Source organism: Lipotes vexillifer, unplaced genomic scaffold (assembly GCF_000442215.2).
Source record: "Lipotes vexillifer unplaced genomic scaffold, Lipotes_vexillifer_v1.1 scaffold172, whole genome shotgun sequence".
Lineage (NCBI taxonomy): Eukaryota > Metazoa > Chordata > Mammalia > Artiodactyla > Lipotidae > Lipotes > Lipotes vexillifer.
Genome location: NW_006776799.1, coordinates 326952 through 348291, shown reverse-complemented (window position 1 = coordinate 348291; position 21340 = coordinate 326952). Strand labels below are relative to the sequence as shown.

Here is a 21340-nt window from a genome sequence, read left to right as displayed (position 1 = left end):
AGGAGACCCTGTTACTTTTATCGACTGTTTTAATCCGAGCAGCAGCCCTAGTGCAAGGGGCCTGGTTTTCTCTACACCACTGGTGACCCGGCACCGATGGGCTACACTGTTCCTTCCCGTCTATGGGTCTCAGATTACTTATGTGTGAGATCAGAAACTTGGATAAAGTTTTCTTTGACTTTACCTGAACTAACTCGAGGTGAGAGGAAGTGAAGGGCGGCATCGGGAAAGAGAAGTCAACCATCCTCTCACGGTCTGGGAGGGACAGATGTATAGCGTTAAACTCGGGGGCCGACAGCTGAGAGAAAAAGCCAGGCCGCAAGCTGAGATCCATAGTCCCAGGCCCGCAGTCAGAACCGGGGCAGCGCGCGTCCCTTTTCCGGAAGCCCCGCCCTCTCCTCCAGCCTGGTTCACCCCACGCCCCTACCACACTCCCGGCCTCGGCGGCGAACTACATTTCCCAGAATGTAGTTCGGTCATGCGGCCGCCTCGCAGGGCGCCGAGAAGCGCCTTGGGTGACGCCATCAGCCAGCGCCACGTTTAGATTACCCTGATGTCGTGGCGCTTTAGGGGAAGAAGTTGGTGTTTCGCCGGACCCCGGTACTGAGGACGCGGTCCGAGTGACCCCTGGCCTCTTCCTACCCACCCCTTCGCCCGCCTATTCCCCCGCTCCTCTGGCAGGATGAGGCGTGCAGGCCTGGGTAAGAAGAGGGCTGAGATTCTAAGTTCGGGGGCCCTAGAACTGGCCGTGCTGGGCGCGGGGACGCGGAAGGAAATCGCATCTGTTTCATGTCCCTGGAATCTGAACCAGAGAGCAGGGTGTATGGAGGGGTCTTTGGAGGCGGTACCAAGTGGAAACTTGGGGCGTTCCTTAAGTTTAGTTCAGTCCCAGGTATGGATGGTAGGTTTACAGAGACTAGTGGAGGACTGGAGGTGAGGTATGTACAGGTGCCAACTCAGTGATGAGTCTTTTAGTGTTATTGATGGTCTGAGTGTGATTATGGAAATTGCTGTCTTCGGTTTCTTTTTATTGGACCTAATGTTAGTTTCTTCAGAAGCGAAGTTTGAAGAGTGAGTGTTGCATGCAGAGCACACTAATAATAATCATATTAGCCTTACAGTTAGCCTTAGGTTACAGTGAGTTACAAAGGTAAACGTACGTATCATTACTGTTAAAGGCCATTTTACCCAGAACAGTTCTTATCTGAGCCTTGTTCCACTGGTAAGACGGTAGAATGTGGTAATGCTTGGTGACTTAGCATTTGTTCTTGACCTTTTAGCTTAGGAAGCGGGTTCACCAAGCAGCAGGAACAAATTAGGCACAAGGACTTATAATGGGCTGTTATAACACAGAGCCATTAAAACAGCATTTTCTGGTTCTGAAACTATTAAGAGATAATTGGGAAAAAGAAAAAACCTGCCAAATCAGTGTACAATATACCTGAGAAAATATATGGAATATTGAAAAAAGATAATGTTACCTTTTTCAGTTCTTATAAGATGGAAAAAGAAAAAAAAAGTTTTCAAGTGTCAGGTATTTAAAGTTAGTGAAAGCTGCCAGTAACTCTAGGCATGTACATTCATTAGTAAATTGTAGTATGAGAAACAGCTTTTGAAAAATGTAGTTTTTGTGAATCCTTGGATCATAGAAGGAAAGTTGGCCAAATAAATTGTAGAGAAAAAATATAACTCATTTTGAACAAGGTTAGTTTTATATGCCTAAATGGTTTTCCTTTTTATCATTACTAATGACAGCAAACATTTATTGTGTACTTGAGTAAGCTCTAGGTACAGTCGTTTGTAGCTCTTCTTGTGTTCCCCAAAGCTTCCAATCTAGTTGAGAAGTAGAAATATGTACAAAGATAAATTATAGTACAAGGCGGTAGCTATACAACCAAATACCAAATAAGTTCTACAGGTAGTGAATGTCTCGGGGATTTCACAGATAGAGCACTTGGTACTTTGTGGAGACATAGGAACTTGAACTAAAGCTTAAATAATGAAGTGTAGGAGAGGTAATTTCCAGTTGGAAGAATGACCCTTTCCCCCCAGAAATAGTTGTAGGGCTGGAATCTAGAATTATGTGGGGTTTTTTTGTTGTTGTTGTTGTTGTTTTTTGCGGTACGCGGGCCCCTCACCGTCGCGGCCTCTGCGGAGCACAAGCACAGGCTCCGGACACGCAGGCCCAGCGGCCACGGCCCACGGGCCCGGCCGCTCCACGGCATGCGGGATCCTCCCGGACCGGGGCACGAACCCGCGTCCCCTGCATCGGCAGGCGGACTCTCAACCACTGCGCCACCAGGGAAGCCCTGAATGATGTGTTTTAAAGGATTATGATTAAGCCAATTTGGTTGAAGTAGGAGACATAGAACTAGAACCAACCACATTGTGTAGACATTTGAGTGCTAGGCCAAGGAATTTGGATCTCATCGGTAGGTCTTTTGGCCCCTTTGAATGTTTTTGTGCAGCATTGTGCCATAATAAATTGCAGGAAAGGGACTAGAGAAATGATGGTTCTGAGCCCTGACTGTACATTAGAATCACCTGGAGAGCTTTTAGGGCTTTGATACCCAGACCCCAGCCCAGACTAATGAAATTACAATCTCTAGAACAGAGTGGTTTTTTGTTTGTTTGTTTTTTGTTTTTAAGCTCCCCTGTAGTTGAGAGGAGGAAATCGTTGTAATTTACATTGGTATGATGTGACATGATGTGACAAGAGTTTTTTTTTTTTTTAAGGATCAGTGTATATTGACCTGGAACTTTAAATCTGGGATCGTGAATCAGTAGATATTCATGTGGAGAAGCTTCCACACTTCACATGTCTCTCTCGGTGATTTGGTTCAGTTATTGATAGAAACTGTCCAAAAGTAGCATTTGTCTAATGGACAAAGTCTGAGGATCATCTTTGGCACCCATTAGCTTTCCTACAACTTTTTATAGCAGTTAAGTCACACAAAGAATAACAACTCCTAACATTTTATTTTATTTATTTATTTATTAATATTCGTAGTGAATGATGGTGTGAGGGAAGATTAACTCTTTAATGGAAGAAATGTGCCTTGAAATACTTCTGAGAATTTCACTTTTAATAAATGAGACAGTAATTGAAGAACTCTAAAAATAAAATTAAGATAGGCAAAAATAACAATAAAGGAAGTGAGACAAATAGCCATTAATTTAGAAATGAATTCCTTGGTTGTCAAGTGGTTAAATTCATCCAGTCAGTAATGACTTACTGGACAAACGTTATATATCTAGGACCTTAGTCACATAAAATATGAAGACATTTTTCTTTTCTGTAAGGATTTTGGTCCTTATTAGAGTTTGTACAGAGTATCATTGATGAATAGGGTGAGAATGCATTGTTTAAGTGATTATTTTAATCACTGAGTGGAGGAAAATATTATGTGTAGTCACCTGAGTCCTTAACTTTTATAACGGCACACTTAGCTTTGTGGATAGTGTGTCAGCAGTTGAGGGAAAATTTGGGGAAAGCGACTCCTCCTCAGGAACATACTCGTTTAGCATTTTGTTGTGGTTTTTGTGGTGGTGGAGATTGTGTGTCTGCTGCATGTAAAGTACTTATTAGGTACAGGGGATATAGAAGAAGGTTGAGACACTGCCTCACTGCCTCTGTCCTCAAAGAAGCGTGTGACCCCACTGCTGACAAAGGCAAGCACATTCAAAGTTGAATAACCGTGAATTCAGATTCTGTTCATTAATTAGTTCATTTACAAGTATTTACTGGGTGTGCCTTACTGTGTGTGTATGTTTGTGGGGGGATCTAGAGCCACGAGCAGAACAAATTTACTTTCTGCCCTTGGAGTGCAGTCTGGAGTATGATATTAGTGTTATGTATAGTCAGAGCTGTAAGAATTCAAAGGAGAGAGTTTTGCTCTTTAGAGAAAGTGAGATTTGTGCTGTGCCTTGAAAGAGCTTTCTATTCACACTTTGACCTTCCTTCAGCAACCAGTGCTGCCTGCTACTTGCGGCCCTTCCATATGTTACTGTCACTGCCACTCCATCCACTCTTTGAGTTTATGGAGACCTTTAGTTTTTGTATCATCCCTTTCCTCCATATTCTCAGCCTTCTGTTAACACTACTTCAGTCCTTGTCCAGTCGAATCCCCATAATCCACATATTCACCCAGTCTTTCTGCAAGGAATCTCTTCCTCTTGGGGCTCTGTTCTTCAGCAACCCCAACACTGTAAACCTCCAACTCTTGATCAGTCCAACCATCCAGCTTTTCATGGGCTAACTTAGGCTGATGAGTTCTTCTGGAGAAAAATCACACTACAATATATTGCCTCAGCCAGGATTGCTTTATCCCTGTAGTGATCCTGTATAACCCTAGTCACTTTCCTCCATTATTCTCTTTACTGTTTATTCCCCCAAATGATCACCATTCTTCAAAGACAGGCTTTTCTCTTTTTTACTGAGAAAATTGTCAGTAGTTTAAAAAAAATGCGGTTAGATAACACTGTCAGCTATGCTTTCCTCTCTCAGTCCTCCAACATGTTAGTATATGTATTCACTGTTCAAGGCTCACTCTACCTGTTTGATTGCCTGATGGATAACAAGTACTATATTAGGCAGTGGCTGGGACTATAGTCCTGTATCCCAATGTTATTCCCTAGAAGATGAGCTCCAAAAAGTGACACCTAGAAAGAACAATGAATCTGATACATGGAGTTTCTCAAGTATTTGTTGAAGAATGAATGAGTCCCTCTCTTAAATCTCAGCTAATATTCTCCAAGTTATTCCAGCTCTTTTCTATTTAAAAGAAAGAGATGCTAGTAAAGGACCCTCCCTCTGCCATGAACTCCATCCTGCTGTATTATCCTCTTTCTACCTTTCTCTTCATAGCCAAGCTTCTTCCATAGGTAGTTGATGTTATGATACTTTTAGATTTTTTTTAAACTGTGTAGTTCTAGGGAGCAGGAAATGTGTCCAGAATCTCCTTATATATCAGTACCTATTTCAGTGTATTGTGGCAATCAATATGCAATCAACAAATGTGTTTTGAACTGAATTCAGTATTCTTTGCTTAAGAGAGGGTATTAGAATTGTTCTGATCTCTATTTGGTTATTAATTTTTAAAGTTCATTTGGAGTGTGAATAATAGACATACGTGGTCTGCAACGCCCTCCAGGGGTCTTTTTCGGTTCTTTCTTGTCAAGGTTTCAAAAGTGGCTTGTTTTTGCTGCAACTCTGCTTGTGACTCTAATCCTTGCAGGTGAAGGAGTACCTGCTGGCAACTATGGGAACTATGGCTATCCTAATAGTGGGTACAGTGCCTGTGAAGAAGAAAATGAGAGACTCACAGAAAGTCTGAGAAACAAAGTAACTGCTATAAAATCTGTAAGTATAAAGCATATATTATATACTTTTTAATTTGTGTATTTATATATACATGTATATTTTATACTTATAAAATATATACTTTTATTGGCATCATACTAAGGAATTCAGTTACCCAAATAGTGTAGTTTGGTGATATGAGCTTTTTTTCCCCAAATTTAACAATTCAGAGATAATAAAGCACCTATGGAACTAGATAGCCCAAATCACCTAACTACTTTCTACAACTGTCATTCATGCCAGGGAAAGAAATTTCCAGGAGAAAAAAGCTTTCTTCTAACAAGAAGCCTAAATTATCAATATTGGAATTTTTAAAAAAATCATTTAATTCTTAATTTCCTCTAAATGTTGTATTTTCTAAATTATTCATATTATACAAAATTGCTTAGTTCATAGATCAACTACTTTTGATTTAATATGACCTTGAAAACAATACTCATTTCAAAATATAACAGTCTCCAGGCTTTTACAGTTCTGCTTTCCAAAGGCTAATGAAATAGCAATTAAGTTTTAGCAACATGACTCAAAATTTAGACATGATTTCAGTACAAGTTTAGAAAATGTGGCCAATCAAAACATATGGTATATTTGTTTTGATTTGTTTTGTTTTTAACTTCAGAATTTTTTTTTTGTAGTTAAATCTAAAATACTGTATGTTGTCTGTACTAATGTCTCAGAGCAATCCACCTTCCACCCCCAAGCAGCTCATCTTCTGACTTTTCTTCTTCTAGTCTCAAAAGCTACAAATTGTCTTTCATGTTTCTGCCTTTGTACCTCACGTCAGTCACCAAGTCCTGTGCTTTTTTCCTACTGTTCCTATTGCCACCTTTCTCTTTCTAATACTATCCTCCGGTTTTCTTAGGTGAACTCTTAGGAAAGTCTTTTAACCTATCTGTTCCTAATTTTTCCCATGTTTTAGTCTGAGCTACACCCTGTCACCAGTCATCTTTTTAGAGTATTGTTTAACTTGCATCCTCGCTCCCAGAAGTATTCAGTGGCCTCCCATGATGTGAGAAATGAAGTTCACACTCTGTAGTTCCATCAGATAGGTTCTGCAAATATTGTCCACAGCTTTTCAGACCTTACCTCCTGTACCTCCAGAATGTATACATGCTTTCTGCCAGACAAATTCAAGTACTTCTTGTGTCCTACACATGCTGTCACTCTCCCACTCCTGTATCTTTGGGCATGCTATCGCTTTGCCTTAGACTGCCTCTCCCTCCTGACATTGGCTGAAATCTTGCCCTTCTGAAAGGCTCCACCTCATTGCATCTTCTCTCCTCCAGGCCATTCCTGATCACCACATAAAAGTAACCTTTTCCTGATGAACATAAGACCATTTGTACCATTTCTGTAGCACTTATTGCATAATGATCTGCACTGGAATTATTTGTATGTAAAAGAAATTTACCAGAAATAGGGTTTTCTATTGTACTTAGTTTTATATTCTTCATAGCACTTAGCATAATTCCTTATAGTGGTATTGAGTTAATATTATTAAATAAAGGATTACCAGAAGATAGTTTTAACAGTGTATGTGATTGATTCCACATTAAAATAAACATGCAGTACACTTATAGAGCATTCACTGGAAGCTTATGCTGCCAAAACCTAATTGCTATTTCATTAGTCTTTGGAAAATAGAATTATATTCAGCCTGGAGACTGTTACATTCTGAAATGAGTATTGTTTTCAAGGTCATATTAAATCAAAAGGAGTTGATCTATAAACTAAGCAATATTGTATAATGTTAATAATTTAAAAAATGCAGCATTCAGGCCATCTTAAAAAATCTAGAAACAATAAATGCTGGAGAGGGTGTGGAGAAAAGGGAACACTCTTGCACTGCGGGTGGGAATGTGAATTGGTACAGCCACTATGGAGAACAGTATGGAGGTTCCTTAACAAACTACAAATAGAACTACCATATGACCCAGCAATCCCACTACTGGGCATATACCCTGAGAAAACCATAATTCAGAAAGAGTCATGTACCAAAATGTTCATTGCAGCTCTATTTACAATAACCCGGAGATGGAAACAACCTAAGTGTCCATCATCGGATGAATGGATAAAGAAGATGTGGCACATATATACAACGGAATATTACTCAGCCATAAAAAGAAACGAAATCGGGCTATTTGTAATGAGGTGGATAGACGTAGAGTCTGTCATACAGAGTGAAGCAAGTCAGAAAGAGAAAGACAAATACCATATGCTAACACATATATATGGAATTTAAGAAAAAAGAAAATGTCATGAAGAACCTAGGGGTAAGACAGGAATAAAGACACAGACCTACTAGAGAATGGACTTGAGGATATGGGGAGGGGGAAGGGTAAGCTGTGACAAAGCGAGAGAGAGGCATGGACATATATACACTACCAAACGTAAAATAGATAGCTAGTGGGAAGCAGCCGCATTGCACAGAGAGATCAGCTGGGTACTTTGTGACCGCCTGGAGGGGTGGGATAGGGAGGGTGGGAGGGAGGGAGACGCAAGAGGGAAGAGATATGGGAACATATGTATATGTATAACTGATTCACTTTGTTATAAAGCAGAAACTAACACACCATTGTAAAGCAATTATACTCCAATGAAGATGTAAAAAAATAAAAAAATAAAAAATACAACATTCAGAGGAAATTAATTAAATGATTTTTTTTTTAATTCCAATATTGATAATTTAGGCTTCTTGTTAGAAGAAAGCTTTTTTGTCCTGTGAATTTCTTCCCCTGGCATGAATGACAGTTGTAGAAACAGGTGATTTGGGCTATCTAGTTTCATAGGCGCTTTATTATCTCTGAATTGTTAAATTTTGGGAAAAAGCTCACATTCTGATCTATAGAATTCTAGCATGGTTTTGCATCACTATTACCCCAGATGCTTTCCACACAAAATAAGTTGAGAACAATATTTGCAGTGGTTTGCCAAGATTTTTAGTAGTTTCCAAGATTTAGTAGTAGTGTGTTTATTCAAATATCTTAGAAATGAGGCCTTTGATGAATTTGTTGTATAAAGTATTAGATAGGTTTTGGTTTGAATAGCAGCTGTACTCACTTATGGTATTTCATTTAGACTCAGCCTCTTTTGTGCATAGCTTCAGGATGTGGGTAACACTAACTTGTGAGTTTTTTTTCCAATTTATTATCATATTTTAAAGAAAAACACCTTTAGAATCTAAAGAAATAATTAATTTAGATGTTTATTCAAAGTAATGCTCCATTCATTAGGAAAATATTGCTTATATCTGGATTCGAATTGATAATATGGGAACTTGTATACATTTTTAAAAGGTAAATGAAGAAATATACAAACAAATGCTATTGTGTGAACAGTATAGAGAAAAAAGAATGCAAGGATAAGAGAACCAGAGAGAAATATGTGCCAAAATTAAAAGATGGAATTGAATATTAAGATGAAATCAAAATGAAGAACAGGGAGACAATGTCCATAGTTGGGAAGGAATAGAAATTCTAAATTTATTTTTCATTAATTTCAGTGAGAAAAGTAACAAAAGAAGAGAGTATATTTTATATTTTTAGAATACAGTTTTATTTGAGAAAATGTTTATGCTTAGAATGTCATTATTGTTTTTACTTTATAACACTTAAAAACATTTATGTATGTAATAATGTTTACGCTTTCTACTTTATAGCTTTCCATTGAAATAGGCCATGAAGTTAAACATCAGAATAAATTATTAGCTGAAATGGTAAGTGAATATGATTTTAACTTTAAGAAACTTGATCTGATATTCTCAAATTTGGTTTGGAATACCTCTAAGATTCGTTTTTGCCATAGTTTTACATTTTTCATCTTGCCTAACACATACAAGTAGGAGGAGGAGGTGGAAGCCAATTTATCTTTAATCCTGTGCTTAGAAACACTGTTAAAAACTCAGGACAAATGACTATTTTGAGTCTTCTTAAAGATCTCTGGATATCCTGCCAAGTAATCAAAAGCACTTTATGTCCAACCAACCAAATGTCTTTTACTTAAGGTAAACCTATTTCTTTTGCTTGATCTTCTAAAGATCACTGTGAACAAGTCAATAACATTCGAACATAGTAACATCCCCAAGCCTTTTATCTCTAGTCTAAACAAACTCAGTAATATATACCTGTTCTTGTAAGAGGCTTTTTTCATTCTCCAGTGTTTATTTTGTATGTCAAACTCCTCCGGACCTTCCCTAGTTTCTTCAAATGCTTTTAAAATTGTACTGTTAAAAAATGAATATTGCATTGAAAGCAATCTCCTTGTGAAAGTTGTACGTTAGAATCACTTGCGGAACTTTGAAAATATTTATGCCTGGTCCTCACTCTAAGTATACTGATTCAGAATTTTAGGGGGAGGGGCCTAGGTATATGTATTTTGAAAAAAGGATCCCAGGTGATTCTGATGCATTAACCCCGGTGAAGACTATAGATGTAAAGTTCTTGAGTTGCATAGAGCCTGAATTATGCAAAGGCTATCATTGTGCCAGGGCCTTACATCTCAGGATATTGAGATTTCTATGGAAGTGCAGTGTTTCTAATCCATACCTAGTTCTCTCATCTTTTATTTATTTATTTTTTAACATCTTCATTGGAGTATAATTGCTTTACAATGGTGTGTTAGTTTCTGCTTTACAACGAAATGAATCAGTTATATATATACATATGTTCCCATATCTCTTCCCGCTAGCGTCTCCCTCCCTCCCACCCTCCCTATCCCACCCCTCCAGGCGGTCACAAAGCACCGAGCTGATCTCCCTGTGCTATGCGGCTGGTTTGTCCATGTCTCTCTCTCGCCCTAACACACCTCACCCTTCCCCCTCCCCATATCCTCAAGTCTGTTCTCCAGTAGGTCTCTGTCTTTATTCCTGTTTTACCCCTAGGTTCTTCATAACATTTTTTTTTTCTTAAATTCCATATATATGTGTTAGCATACGGTATTTGTCCTTCTCTTTCTGACTTACTTCACTCCGTATGACAGACTCTAGATCTATCCACCTCATTACAAATAGCTCAATTTCGTTTCTTTTTATGGCTGAGTAATATTCCATTGTATATATGTGCCACATCTTCTTTATCCATTCATCCGACGACGGGCACTTAGGTTGTTTCCATCTCCGGGCTATTGTAAATAGAGCTGCAATGAACATTTTGGTACATGACTCTTTCTGAATTCTGGTTTCCTCAGGGTATATACCTAGTAGTGGGATTGCTGGGTCATATGGTAGTTCTATTTGTAGTTTTTTAAGGAACCTCCATACTGTTCTCCATAGTGGCTGAACCAATTCACATTCCCACCAGCAGTGCAAGAGTGTTCCCTTTTCTCCACACCCTCTCCAGCATTTATTGTTTCTAGATTTTTTGATGATGGCCATTCTGACTGGTGTGAGACGATATCTCATTATAGTTTTGATTTGCATTTCTCTAATGATTAGTGATGTTGAGCATTCTTTCATGTGTTTGTTGGCAGTCCGTATATCTTCTGTGGAGAAATGTCTATTTGGCTCTTCTGCCCATTTTTGGATTGGGTTGTTTGTTTTTTTGTTGTTAAGCTGCATGAGCTGCTTATAAATTTTGGAGATGAATCCTTTGTCAGTTGCATCATTTGCAAATATTTTCTCCCATTCTGAGGGCTGTCTTTTGGTCTTGTTTATGGTTTCCTTTGCTGTGCAAAAGCTTTGAAGTTTCATTAGGTCCCATTTGTTTATTTTTGTTTTTATCTCCATTACTCTAGGAGATGGGTCAAGAAGGATCTTGCTGTGATTTATGTCATAGAGTGTTCTGCCTATGTTTTCCTCTAAGAGTTTGATAGTTTCTGGCCTTACATTTAGGTCTTTAATCCATTTTGAGCTTATTTTTGTGTATGGTGTTAGGGAGTGATCTAATCTCATACTTTTACATGTACCTGTCCAGTTTTCCCAGCACCACTTATTGAAGGGGCTGTCCTTTCTCCACTGTATATTCCTGCCACCTTTATCAAAGATAAGGTGACCATATGTGCATGGGTTTATCTCTGGGCTTTCTATCCTATTCCATTGATCTATCTTTCTGTTTTTGTGCCAGTACCATACTGTCTTGATTACTGTAGCTTTGTAGTATAGTCTGAAGTCAGGCAGCCTGATTCCTCCAGCTCCATTTTTTGTTCTCAAGATTGCTTTGGCTATTCGGGGTCTTTTGTGTTTCCATACAAATTGTGAAATTTTTTGTTCTAGTTCTGTGAAAAATGCCAGTGGTAGTTTGATAGGGATTGCATTGAATCTATAGATTGCTTTGGGGAGTAGAGTCATTTTCACAATGTTGATTCTTCCAATCCAAGAACATGGTATATCTCTCCATCTGTTTGTATCATCTTTAATTTCTTTCATCAGTGTCTTATAATTTTCTGCATACAGGTCTTTTGTCTCCTTAGGTAGGTTTATTCCTAGATATTTTATTCTTTTTGTTGCAATGGTAAATGGGAGTGTTTTCTTGATTTCACTTTCAGATTTTTCATCGTTAGTATATAGGAATGCCAGAGATTTCTGTGCATTAATTTTGTATCCTGCTACTTTACCAAATTCATTGATTAGCTCTAGTAGTTTTCTGGTAGCATCTTTAGGATTCTCTATGTATAGTATCATGTCATCTGCAAACAGTGACAGCTTTACTTCTTCTTTTCCGATTTGGATTCCTTTTATTTCCTTTTCTTCTCTGATTGCTGTGGCTAAAACTTCCAAAACTATGTTGAATAAGAGTGGTGAGAGTGGGCAACCTTGTCTTGTTCCTGACCTTAGTGGAAATGCTTTCAGTTTTTCGCCATTGAGGATGATGTTGGCTGTGGGCTTGTCATATACGGCCTTTATTATATTGAGGAAAGTTCCCTCTACACCTACTTTCTGCAGGGTTTTTATCATAAATGGGTGTTGAATTTTGTCAAAAGCTTTCTCTGCATCTATTGAGATGATCATATGGTTTTTCTCCTTCAATTTGTTAATATGGTTAATCACATTGATAGATTTGCGTATATTGAAGAATCCTTGCATTCCTGGAATAAACCCCACTTGATCATGGTGTATGATCCTTTTAATGTGCTGTTGGATTCTGTTTGCTAGTATTTTGTTGAGGATTTTTGCATCTATGTTCATCAGTGATATTGGCCTGTAGTTTTCTTTCTTTGTGACATCCTTGTCTGGTTTTGGTATCAAGGTGATGGTGGCCTCGTAGAATGAGTTTGGGAGTGTTCCTCCCTCTGCTATATTTTGGAAGAGTTTGAGAAGAATAGGTGTTAGCTCTTCTCTAAATGTTTGATAGAATTCGCCTGTGAAGCCATCTGGTCCTGGGCTTTTGTTTGTTGGAAGATTTTTAATCACAGTTTCAATTTCAGTGTTTGTGATTGGTCTGTTCATATTTTCTATTTCTTCCTGATTCAGTCTTGGCAGTTTGTGCATTTCTAAGAATTTGTCCATTTCTTCCAGATTGTCCATTTTATTGGCATAGAGTTGCTTGTAGTAATCCCTCATGATTTTTTTTATTTCTGCAGTGTCAGTTGTTACTTCTCCTTTTTCATTTCTGATTCTATTGATTTGAGTCTTCTCCCTTTTTTTCTTGATGAGTCTGGCTAATGGTTTATCTATTTTGTTTATCTTCTCAAAGAACCAGCTTTTAGTTTTATTGATCTTTGCTATTGTTTCCTTCATTTCTTTTTCATTTATTTCTGATCTGATTTTTATGATTTCTTTCCTTCTGCTAACTCTGGGGTTTTTTTGTTCTTCTTTCTCTAATTGCTTGAGGTGCAAGGTTAGGTTGTTTATTCGAGATGTTTCCTGCTTCTTAAGGTGGGCTTGTATTGCTATAAACTTCCCTCTTAGAACTGCTTTTGCTGCATCCCATAGGTTTTGGGTCGTTGTATCTCCATTGTCATTTGTTTCTAGGTATTTTTTAATTTCCTCTTTGATTTCTTCAGTGATCACTTCGTTATTAAGTAGTGTATTGTTTAGCCTCCATGTGTTTGTATTTTTTACAGCTCTTTTCCTATAATTGATATCTAGTCTCATGGCGTTGTGGTCGGAAAAGATACTTGATATAATTTCAATTTTCTTAAATTTACCAAGGCTTGATTTGTGACCCAAGATATGATCTATCCTGGAGAATGTTCCATGAGCACTTGAGAAAAATGTGTATTCTGTTGTTTTTGGATGGAGTGTCCTATAAATATCAATTAAGTCCATCCTGTTTAATGTATCATTTAAAGCTTGTGTTTCCTTATTTATTTTCATTTTGGATGATCTGTCCATTGGTGAAAGTGGGGTGTTGAAGTCCCCTACTATGAATGTGTTACTGTCGATTTCCCCTTTTATGGCTGTTAGTTTTTGCCTTATGTATTGAGGTGCTCCTTTGTTGGGTGCATAAATATTTACAATTGTTATATCTTCTTCTTGGATCGATCCCTTAATCATTATGTAGTGTCCTTCTTTGTCTCTTCTGATAGTCCTTATTTTAAAGTCTATTTTGTCTGATATGAGAATTGCTACTCCAGCTTTCTTTTGGTTTCCATTTGCATGGAATATCTTTTTCCATCCCCTTACTTTCAGTCTGTATGTGTCTCTAGGTCTGAAGTGGGTCTCTTGTAGACAGCATATATATGGGTCTTGTTTTTGTATCCATTCAGCCAATCTGTGTCTTTTGGTGGGAGCATTTAGTCCATTTACATTTAAGGTAATTATCGATATGTATGTTCCTATTCCCATTTTCTAAATTGTTTTGGGTTCGTTATTATAGGACTTTTCCTTCTCTTGTGTTTTTGTCTAGAGAAGTTCCTTTAGCATTTGTTGTAAAGCTGGTTTGGTGGTGCTGAACTCTCTCAGCTTTTGCTTGTCTGTAAAGGTTTTAATTTCTCCATCAAATCTGAATGAGATCCTTGCTGGGTAGAGTAATCTTGGTTGCAGGTTTTTCTCCTTCATCACTTTCAGTATGTCCTGCCACTCCCTTCTGGCTTGTAGAGTTTCTGCTGAGAGATCAGCTGTTAACCTTATGGGGATTCCCTTGTGTGTTATTTGTTGTTTTTCCCTTGCTGCTTTTAATATGCTTTCTTTGTATTTAGTTTTTGACAGTTTGATTAATATGTGTCTTGGCGTATTTCTCCTTGAATTTATCCTGTATGGGACTCTCTGTGCTTCCTGGACTTGATTAACTATTTCCTTTCCCATATTAGGGAAGTTTTCAACTATAATCTCTTCAAATATTTTCTCAGTCCCTTTCTTTTTCTCTTCTTCTTCTGGAACCCCTATAATTCGAATGTTGGTGCATTTAATGTTGTCCCAGAGGTCTCTGAGACTGTCCTCAGTTCTTTTCATTCTTTTTTCTTTATTCTGCTCTGCAGTAGTTATTTCCACTATTTTATCTTCCAGGTCACTTATCCGTTCTTCTGCCTCAGTTATTCTGCTATTGATCTCATCTAGAGTATTTTAAATTTCATTTATTGTGTTGTCCATCGTTGTTTGTTTCATCTTTAGTTCTTCTAGGTCCTTGTTAAATGTTTCTTGCATTTTGTCTATTCTATTTCCAAGATTTTGGATATCTTTACTATCATTATTCTGAATTCTTTTTCAGGTAGACTGCCTATTTCCTCTTCATTTGTTTGGTCTGGTGCATTTTCAGCTTGCTCCTTCATCTGCTGTGTGTTTTTCTGTCTTCTCATTTTGCTTATCTTACTGTGTTTGGGGTCTCCTTTTTGCAGGCTGCAGGTTCGTAGTTTCCGTTGTTTTTGGTGTCTGTCCCCAGTGGCTAAGGTTGGTTTAGTGGGTTGTGTAGGCTTCTTGGTGCAGGGTACTAGTGCCTGTGTTCTGGTGGATGAGGCTGGATCTTTTCTTTCTGGTGGGCAGGTCCACGGCTGGTGGTGTGTTTTGGGGTGTCTGTGGACTTATGGTTTGGGGCAGCTTCTCTGCTAATGGGTGGGGTTGTGTTCCGGTCTTGCTAGTTGTTTGGCATAGTATGTCCAGCACTGTAGCTTGCTGGTCGTTGAGTGAAGCTGGGTGCTGGTGTTGAGATGGAGATCTCTGGGAGAATTTTGCCGTTTGATATTATGTGGAGCTGGGAGGTCTCTTGTGGACGAGTGTCCTGAGGTTGGCTCTCCCACCTCAGAGGCACAGCACTAAGTCCTTGCTGCAGCACCAAGAGCCTTTCATCCCCATGGTTAATTTGGGATGATTCATTGTCTATTCATGTATTCCACAGATGCAGGGTACATCAAGTTGATTTTGGAGCTTTAATCTGCTGCTTCTGAGGCTGCTGGGAGAGATTTCCCTTTCTCTTTGTTCTCACAGCTCCCAGGGGCTCAGCTTTGGATTTGGCCCCGCCTCTGCGTGTAGGTCGCTGGAGGGCGTCTGTTCTTCGCTCAGACAGGACAGGGTTAAAGGAGCCACTGATTCGGGGGCTCTGGCTCACTCAGGCCGGGGGTAGGGAGGGTCACGGAGTGCCGGGCGAGCCTGCGGCGGCAGAGGCCACCGTGACGTTGCACCAGCCTGTGGCGCGCCTTGTGTTCTCCCTGGGGAGTTGTCCCTGGATCACGGGACCCTGGCAGTGGCGGGCTGCACAGGCTCCCAGGAGGGGAGGTGTGGATAGTGACCTGTGCTCGCACACAGGCTTCTTGGTGGCGGCAGCAGCAGCCTTAGCGTCTCATGCCCGTCTCTGGGGTCCGCGCTTTTAGCCGCGGCTCGCGCGCGTCTCTGGAGCTCCTTTAAGCAGCGCTCTTAATCCCCTCTCCTCGCGCACCAGGAAACAAAGAGGGAAGAAAAAGTCTCTTGCCTCTTCGGCAGCTCCAGCCCTTTTTCCGGACTCCCTCCTGGCTAGCCGTGGCGCACTAACCCCTTCAGGCTGTGTTCACGCCGCCAACCCCAGTCCTCTCCCTGCGCTCCGACCGAAGCCTGAGCCTCAGCTCGCAGCCCGGCCCACCCTGGCGGTTGAGCAGACAAGCCTCCCGGGCTGGTGAGTGCCGGTCGGCACCGATCCTCTGTGCGGGAATCTCCCCGCTTTGCCCTCCGCGCCCCCGTGGCTGCGCTCTCCTCCGCGGCTGCGAAGCTCCCCGCTCCGCCTCCCGCAGTCTCCGCCCGCGAAGGGGCTTCCTAGTGTGTGGAGACCTTTCCTCCTTCACAGCTCCCTCCCACTGGTGCAGGTCCCATCCCTATCCTTTTGACTGTTTTTTTCTTTTACCCTACCAAGGTACGTGGGGGGTTTGTTGCGTTTTGGGAGGTCTGAGGTCTTCTGCCAGCATTCAGTAGGTGTTCTGTAGGAGTTGTTCCAAGTGTAGATGTATTTCTGGTGTATCTGTGGGGAGGAAGGTGATCTCTGCGTCTTACTCTTCCACCATCTTCCCCTGTCAGCCCTAGCTCTCTCATCTTAAGGACTTCTTTTCTAGCTTTTTTTTTTTTAACATCTTTATTGGAGTATAATTGCTTTACAGTGGTGTTGGTTTTTGCTGTATAAAAAAGTGAATCAGCTATACATATCCCCATATCCCCTGCCTCTTGCATCTCCCTTCCATCCTCCCTATCCAACCCCTCTAGGTGGTCACAAAGCATCGAGCTGATCTCCCTGTGCTCTGTGGCTGCTTCCCACTATTTTACATTTGGTAGTGTACATATGTCCATGCCACTCTCTCACTTCGTCCCAGCTTACCCTTCCCCCTCCCTGTCCATTCTCTTACCCTTCCCCCCTCAAGTCCATTCTCTACGTCTACGTCTTTATTCCTGTCCTGCCCCTAGGTTCCTCAGAACCATTTTTTTTTAGATTCCATATATATGTGTTACCATAGGGTATTTGTTTTTCTGACTTACTTCACTCTGTATGACAGACTCTAGGTCCATCCATCTCACTACAAATAACTCAATTTCGTTTCTTTTTATGGCTGAGTAATATTCCATTGGTATATATGTGCCACATCTTTTTTGTTTACATCTTTATTGGAGTATAATTGCTTTACAGTGGTGTTAGTTTCTGCTTTATAACAAAGTGAATCAGTTATACATATACATATGTTCCCGTATCTCTTGCCTCTTGAGTCTCCCTCCCTATCCCACCCCTCTAGGTGGTCACGAAGCGCTGAGCTGATCTCCCTGTGCTATGCGGCTGCTTCCCACTAGCTATCTATTTTATGTTTGGTAGTGTATGTCCATGCCACTCTCTCACTTTGTCACAGCTTACCCTTCCCCCTCCCCATATCCTCAAGTCCATTCTCTAGTACGTCTGTGTCTTTATTCCTGTCTTACCCCTAGGTTCTTCATGACATTTTATTTTTTCTTAAACTCCATATATATGTGTTAGCATATGGTATTTGCCTTTCTCTTTCTGACTTGCTTCACTCTGTATGATAGACTCTAGGTCCATCCATCTCATTACAAATAGCTCAATTTCGTTTCTTTTTATGGCTGAGTAATAATCCATGGTATATATATGTGACATCTTCTTTATCCATTCATCTGTCGATGGACACTTAGGTTGCTTCCATGTCCTGGCTATTGTAAATAGAGCTGCAATGAACATTGTGGTACATGACTCTTTTTGAATTATGGTTTTCTCAGGGTATATGCCCAGGAGTGGGATTGCTGGTTCATATGGTAGTTCAACTTTTAGTTTTTTAAGGAGCCTCCATACTGTTCTCCATAGTGGCTGTATCAATTTACATTCCCATCAACAGTGCAAGAGGGTTCCCTTTCCTCCACACCCTCTCCACCTATGTTTTAATGTGGTCGTTTTTCCCCATCCATATTTGTAGTCTCTACCACATTTTACCACCTCTATATGGTATTATCTTAACTTTTAATAGACTCTGCTGACCTTCTAAGTCAGCTACCTAAATAAAAGGATCTTAAAAGTAAAGGTACATTTCACTGCTAACCATATTAAATTTTGGATGAATTCTGTACTGGGAAGCAACCCACCATTTGACCTTGGAGAGCAATGCCCCAACAAAAAGTGGGGAAAAACCTGTGTGATAGTAGATAAACTACTTACTTTATTGTTAATATTTTTTAATCCACATAATTGGAATAAGACCTAAATACTTTGGGGTTTTGAATTGCTCTGGAGCTGAAAGAATGTTTATTGGATAATGAAAGAGCTTTTTATTTATTGAGAAAATTATTTTGCATGGAGTAATCACGCTGATTATCTAAGTTATAAACAGAGTCCTGAACTGAGTAAACACAGAAATTGTCATTAAAAATGTATTCTAATAACAGTATATTACTTAAATATGCATGTGTAGAATATTAAAATTCAACTATTATATTTTGTTTTCCTTTTCTCATAGGATTCACAGTTCGATTCTACAACTGGATTTCTAGGTAAAACCATGGGAAAACTGAAGATTTTATCCAGAGGGAGCCAAACAAAGCTGCTGTGCTATATGATGCTGTTTTCATTGTTTGTCTTTTTTGTCATTTATTGGATTATTAAACTGAGGTGATGCAAGTCACCGTGAGTTTGGAATTTGTTCCAACTTAACAGCTTGGAGTACCACTTCAGTAAAAAATCAGCATCAAAACATTCCTAAATTTCAAATAATACTGTGGCATTTTCCATCAAACATTACTGAATTTTACTTGTTTTATAAATCACATTAGATAATACAGTGCTCTTTGAATACTGTTTCTTAATGATTCATTTTTTGCCCCTATTTTCAGGGGTATTGAGAAGGTCTGAGGTCAGCCTGGCCCTAATAAGTTTTTTTCCTGTTTTTTGCTGTCAGGTTAAATAGCAGTATAATATCCTGTTGTTACCATAAATGTAGGTTTATGTTCCACATAAAGAAACTTAGTGGGAAAATAACAATGCCTGGAGAGCCTTGTGCTGAGCTCTTGAGGTGGTGAGAAAGTTTGTGATGGATGGTAAATGTATTTTCCTGAACTGTCATCGCCCCTGATGATGTACTCTCCTTTCCTCCTTTATTTGGTTAACATTGTAGGCTGATTTCTTTTTACCTACAGGTTTCCTAATAATTTTTGATGATATGACTCTTCTTCCGCTTCTGCCCAAGGACCTCATTCTTTAATAAAACTTGTTATTTTGGCATATTTCTAGTAAGGTTCAAAACAAATGTGTACCCGTATAGTTGTCATTTTCTATTAACTTTATATATATACCATTGACTTGGCTTATAATAGTTTTATGATTTTAGCTACTTAGGCCATTTGGTTATCATTTATGACAGAATAATATGAAGGTAAGGTAATTGCTAAGCTCTGAATGGAAATAAAATGTTCAAGAGAAGTAATTGCCTCTGCTTTATTATGTGCTCAAAATAAATACTGGAAATACTCAGTCACTGACCTTGTGGTTAAGGGCACTGTTACTTTAATCCAGTGTATTTGTCTGTAGAAAACAAAATACAAAAGTGGACTGCTGAATAGAAAGAGATAGATAGAAAAATGTGAAATACTCCATGTTGCTACTATTTTGGAATTTGCCCATTTATGGGCTCCAAAATAAAATTTTTAATGAAATATATTAATTGACTTTGTTGCTTCTTTGTTCAAGTCTCTCTTTTCTTTTCTCCATAGACTGAGAAGTGGTCCTGAAAACTCAGAACAAACTCAGGAAAGCTTAACATATTTGTATTATTTCAGAACTTGCTGCAAACAAATGAGATAAATCATGACTGGTTTCAAAATTCTCTTTAATTCTTTAAATTTTTATTTAAAAATCTGTTATCTTTGATTTTGCTGAGTTTGCAATCCTGTTTTGCTCATCCCTACCTACCTATCAATTTAGGCCTATCTTTTCTTGCTCTGCTTGTTGTCATTTGGGCCTCCACCTGACAGGTTAAAACTCTAGAGCTGAGAGGGGTTAAGTGACAGCATGTAAGAGACAGGCCTGAGGTGTGAGGTGAGGGACACTGGTTTGGGTTAGATGACCTGGGTTCAAATCTCCATTCCTTCACTTGCTCAGAGTTTGGGGGCCTGTTTCTTCATTTAATCATCTATTTCATAAGATTATTGTGAGAGGAAGATAATATATTGGAAAGTGCTTGACACATGATAATGACTCAATAAATGTTAGTTCTCCATATCATGAACAGACATGTCAGAAAAGGGAGTAAATTTAAGGGCAAGACAGTAAGTTTGAGGTGAGGATATGACCTCCAAGTGGAAATTTCTATCAGACAATTAGAGATTGTTTTTCAAGAATTATTTAACTGTGTCCTCTGCCAACTATGTAACATCAGAGCTCAGAGAAAACTCAAAAATCATTGTTAATAATTAAAATTGCAAAAAAGGGAAGAACAGAAGGCTAAAAAAAAATGACCGGAAGATGGAAACAGAAGAGAATCAACAATGGAAATAGGTGAGATCAAAAAGCCTCAGGAAGAGCAGTGATGGCAAGAGAAGGATGGATTTCAAGATTAAGGTTTGGCTATTATAAGAAAGTACTTTGTAAAGTATTAAAACACTATTTCAATGTTGGCTATTATCAAGGACGGGAGGATTTCAGGAAAAGGGGTTTGGGGTGATGTAAAAGTGATTCTCATCACTGCATTATCCAACATTTCATATTTTACAATTCTTTTTTAAGAGCTGCCTAAAATAGGTCCCTAACCAGCATTATATCACCCCTCCCCATTACTGCCTTTGCTGAGATTCCTGGCGGGCAGGGAACTCTAGAAAGGTCTGTCTCTGCCCTATCGGGTCCTTCTGCCAGCACCTCTTTCTTCTGCTTAGGGACCCCTAGGAAAAAGTACTTCGAGAAATAAAATTTGGGGAAAACATCAAATATGGACAAGTTCTCACTCTTCATAATCCTTTACAAACTCATTGCTAAATCTGAAAAGGACTTTATTGCTATTGGTGTTGGGGAGGTTGATTGTAATAATTGAACAAAATATTCACATTATTTTGAATTTTTAGTCAAACAGCGTAAGATTTGCAGGTGTTTGGGTGGTGGGTAACACACTATAAATCCTATATTTTAAATGGGAAAGCAGCTTTAGAAAAATCTCAAGTGTCCAAAG

At 39.2% G+C, this 21340-nt stretch overlaps 1 protein-coding gene across 1 annotated transcript; it reads left to right on the top strand.

Annotated features, from left to right (window-relative positions):
- The first annotated feature begins 550 nt into the window (after window positions 1-550).
- On the top strand, window positions 551-19839 carry BET1 (Bet1 golgi vesicular membrane trafficking protein). Its single transcript, XM_007450641.1, has 4 exons — window positions 551-701; window positions 5238-5362; window positions 9021-9077; window positions 18644-19839. The coding sequence occupies exons 1-4, from the start codon at window positions 683-685 to the stop codon at window positions 18797-18799; spliced, it is 357 nt and encodes a 118-aa protein (XP_007450703.1). The 5' UTR covers window positions 551-682; the 3' UTR covers window positions 18800-19839.
- The last annotated feature ends 1501 nt before the right edge of the window (window positions 19840-21340 follow it).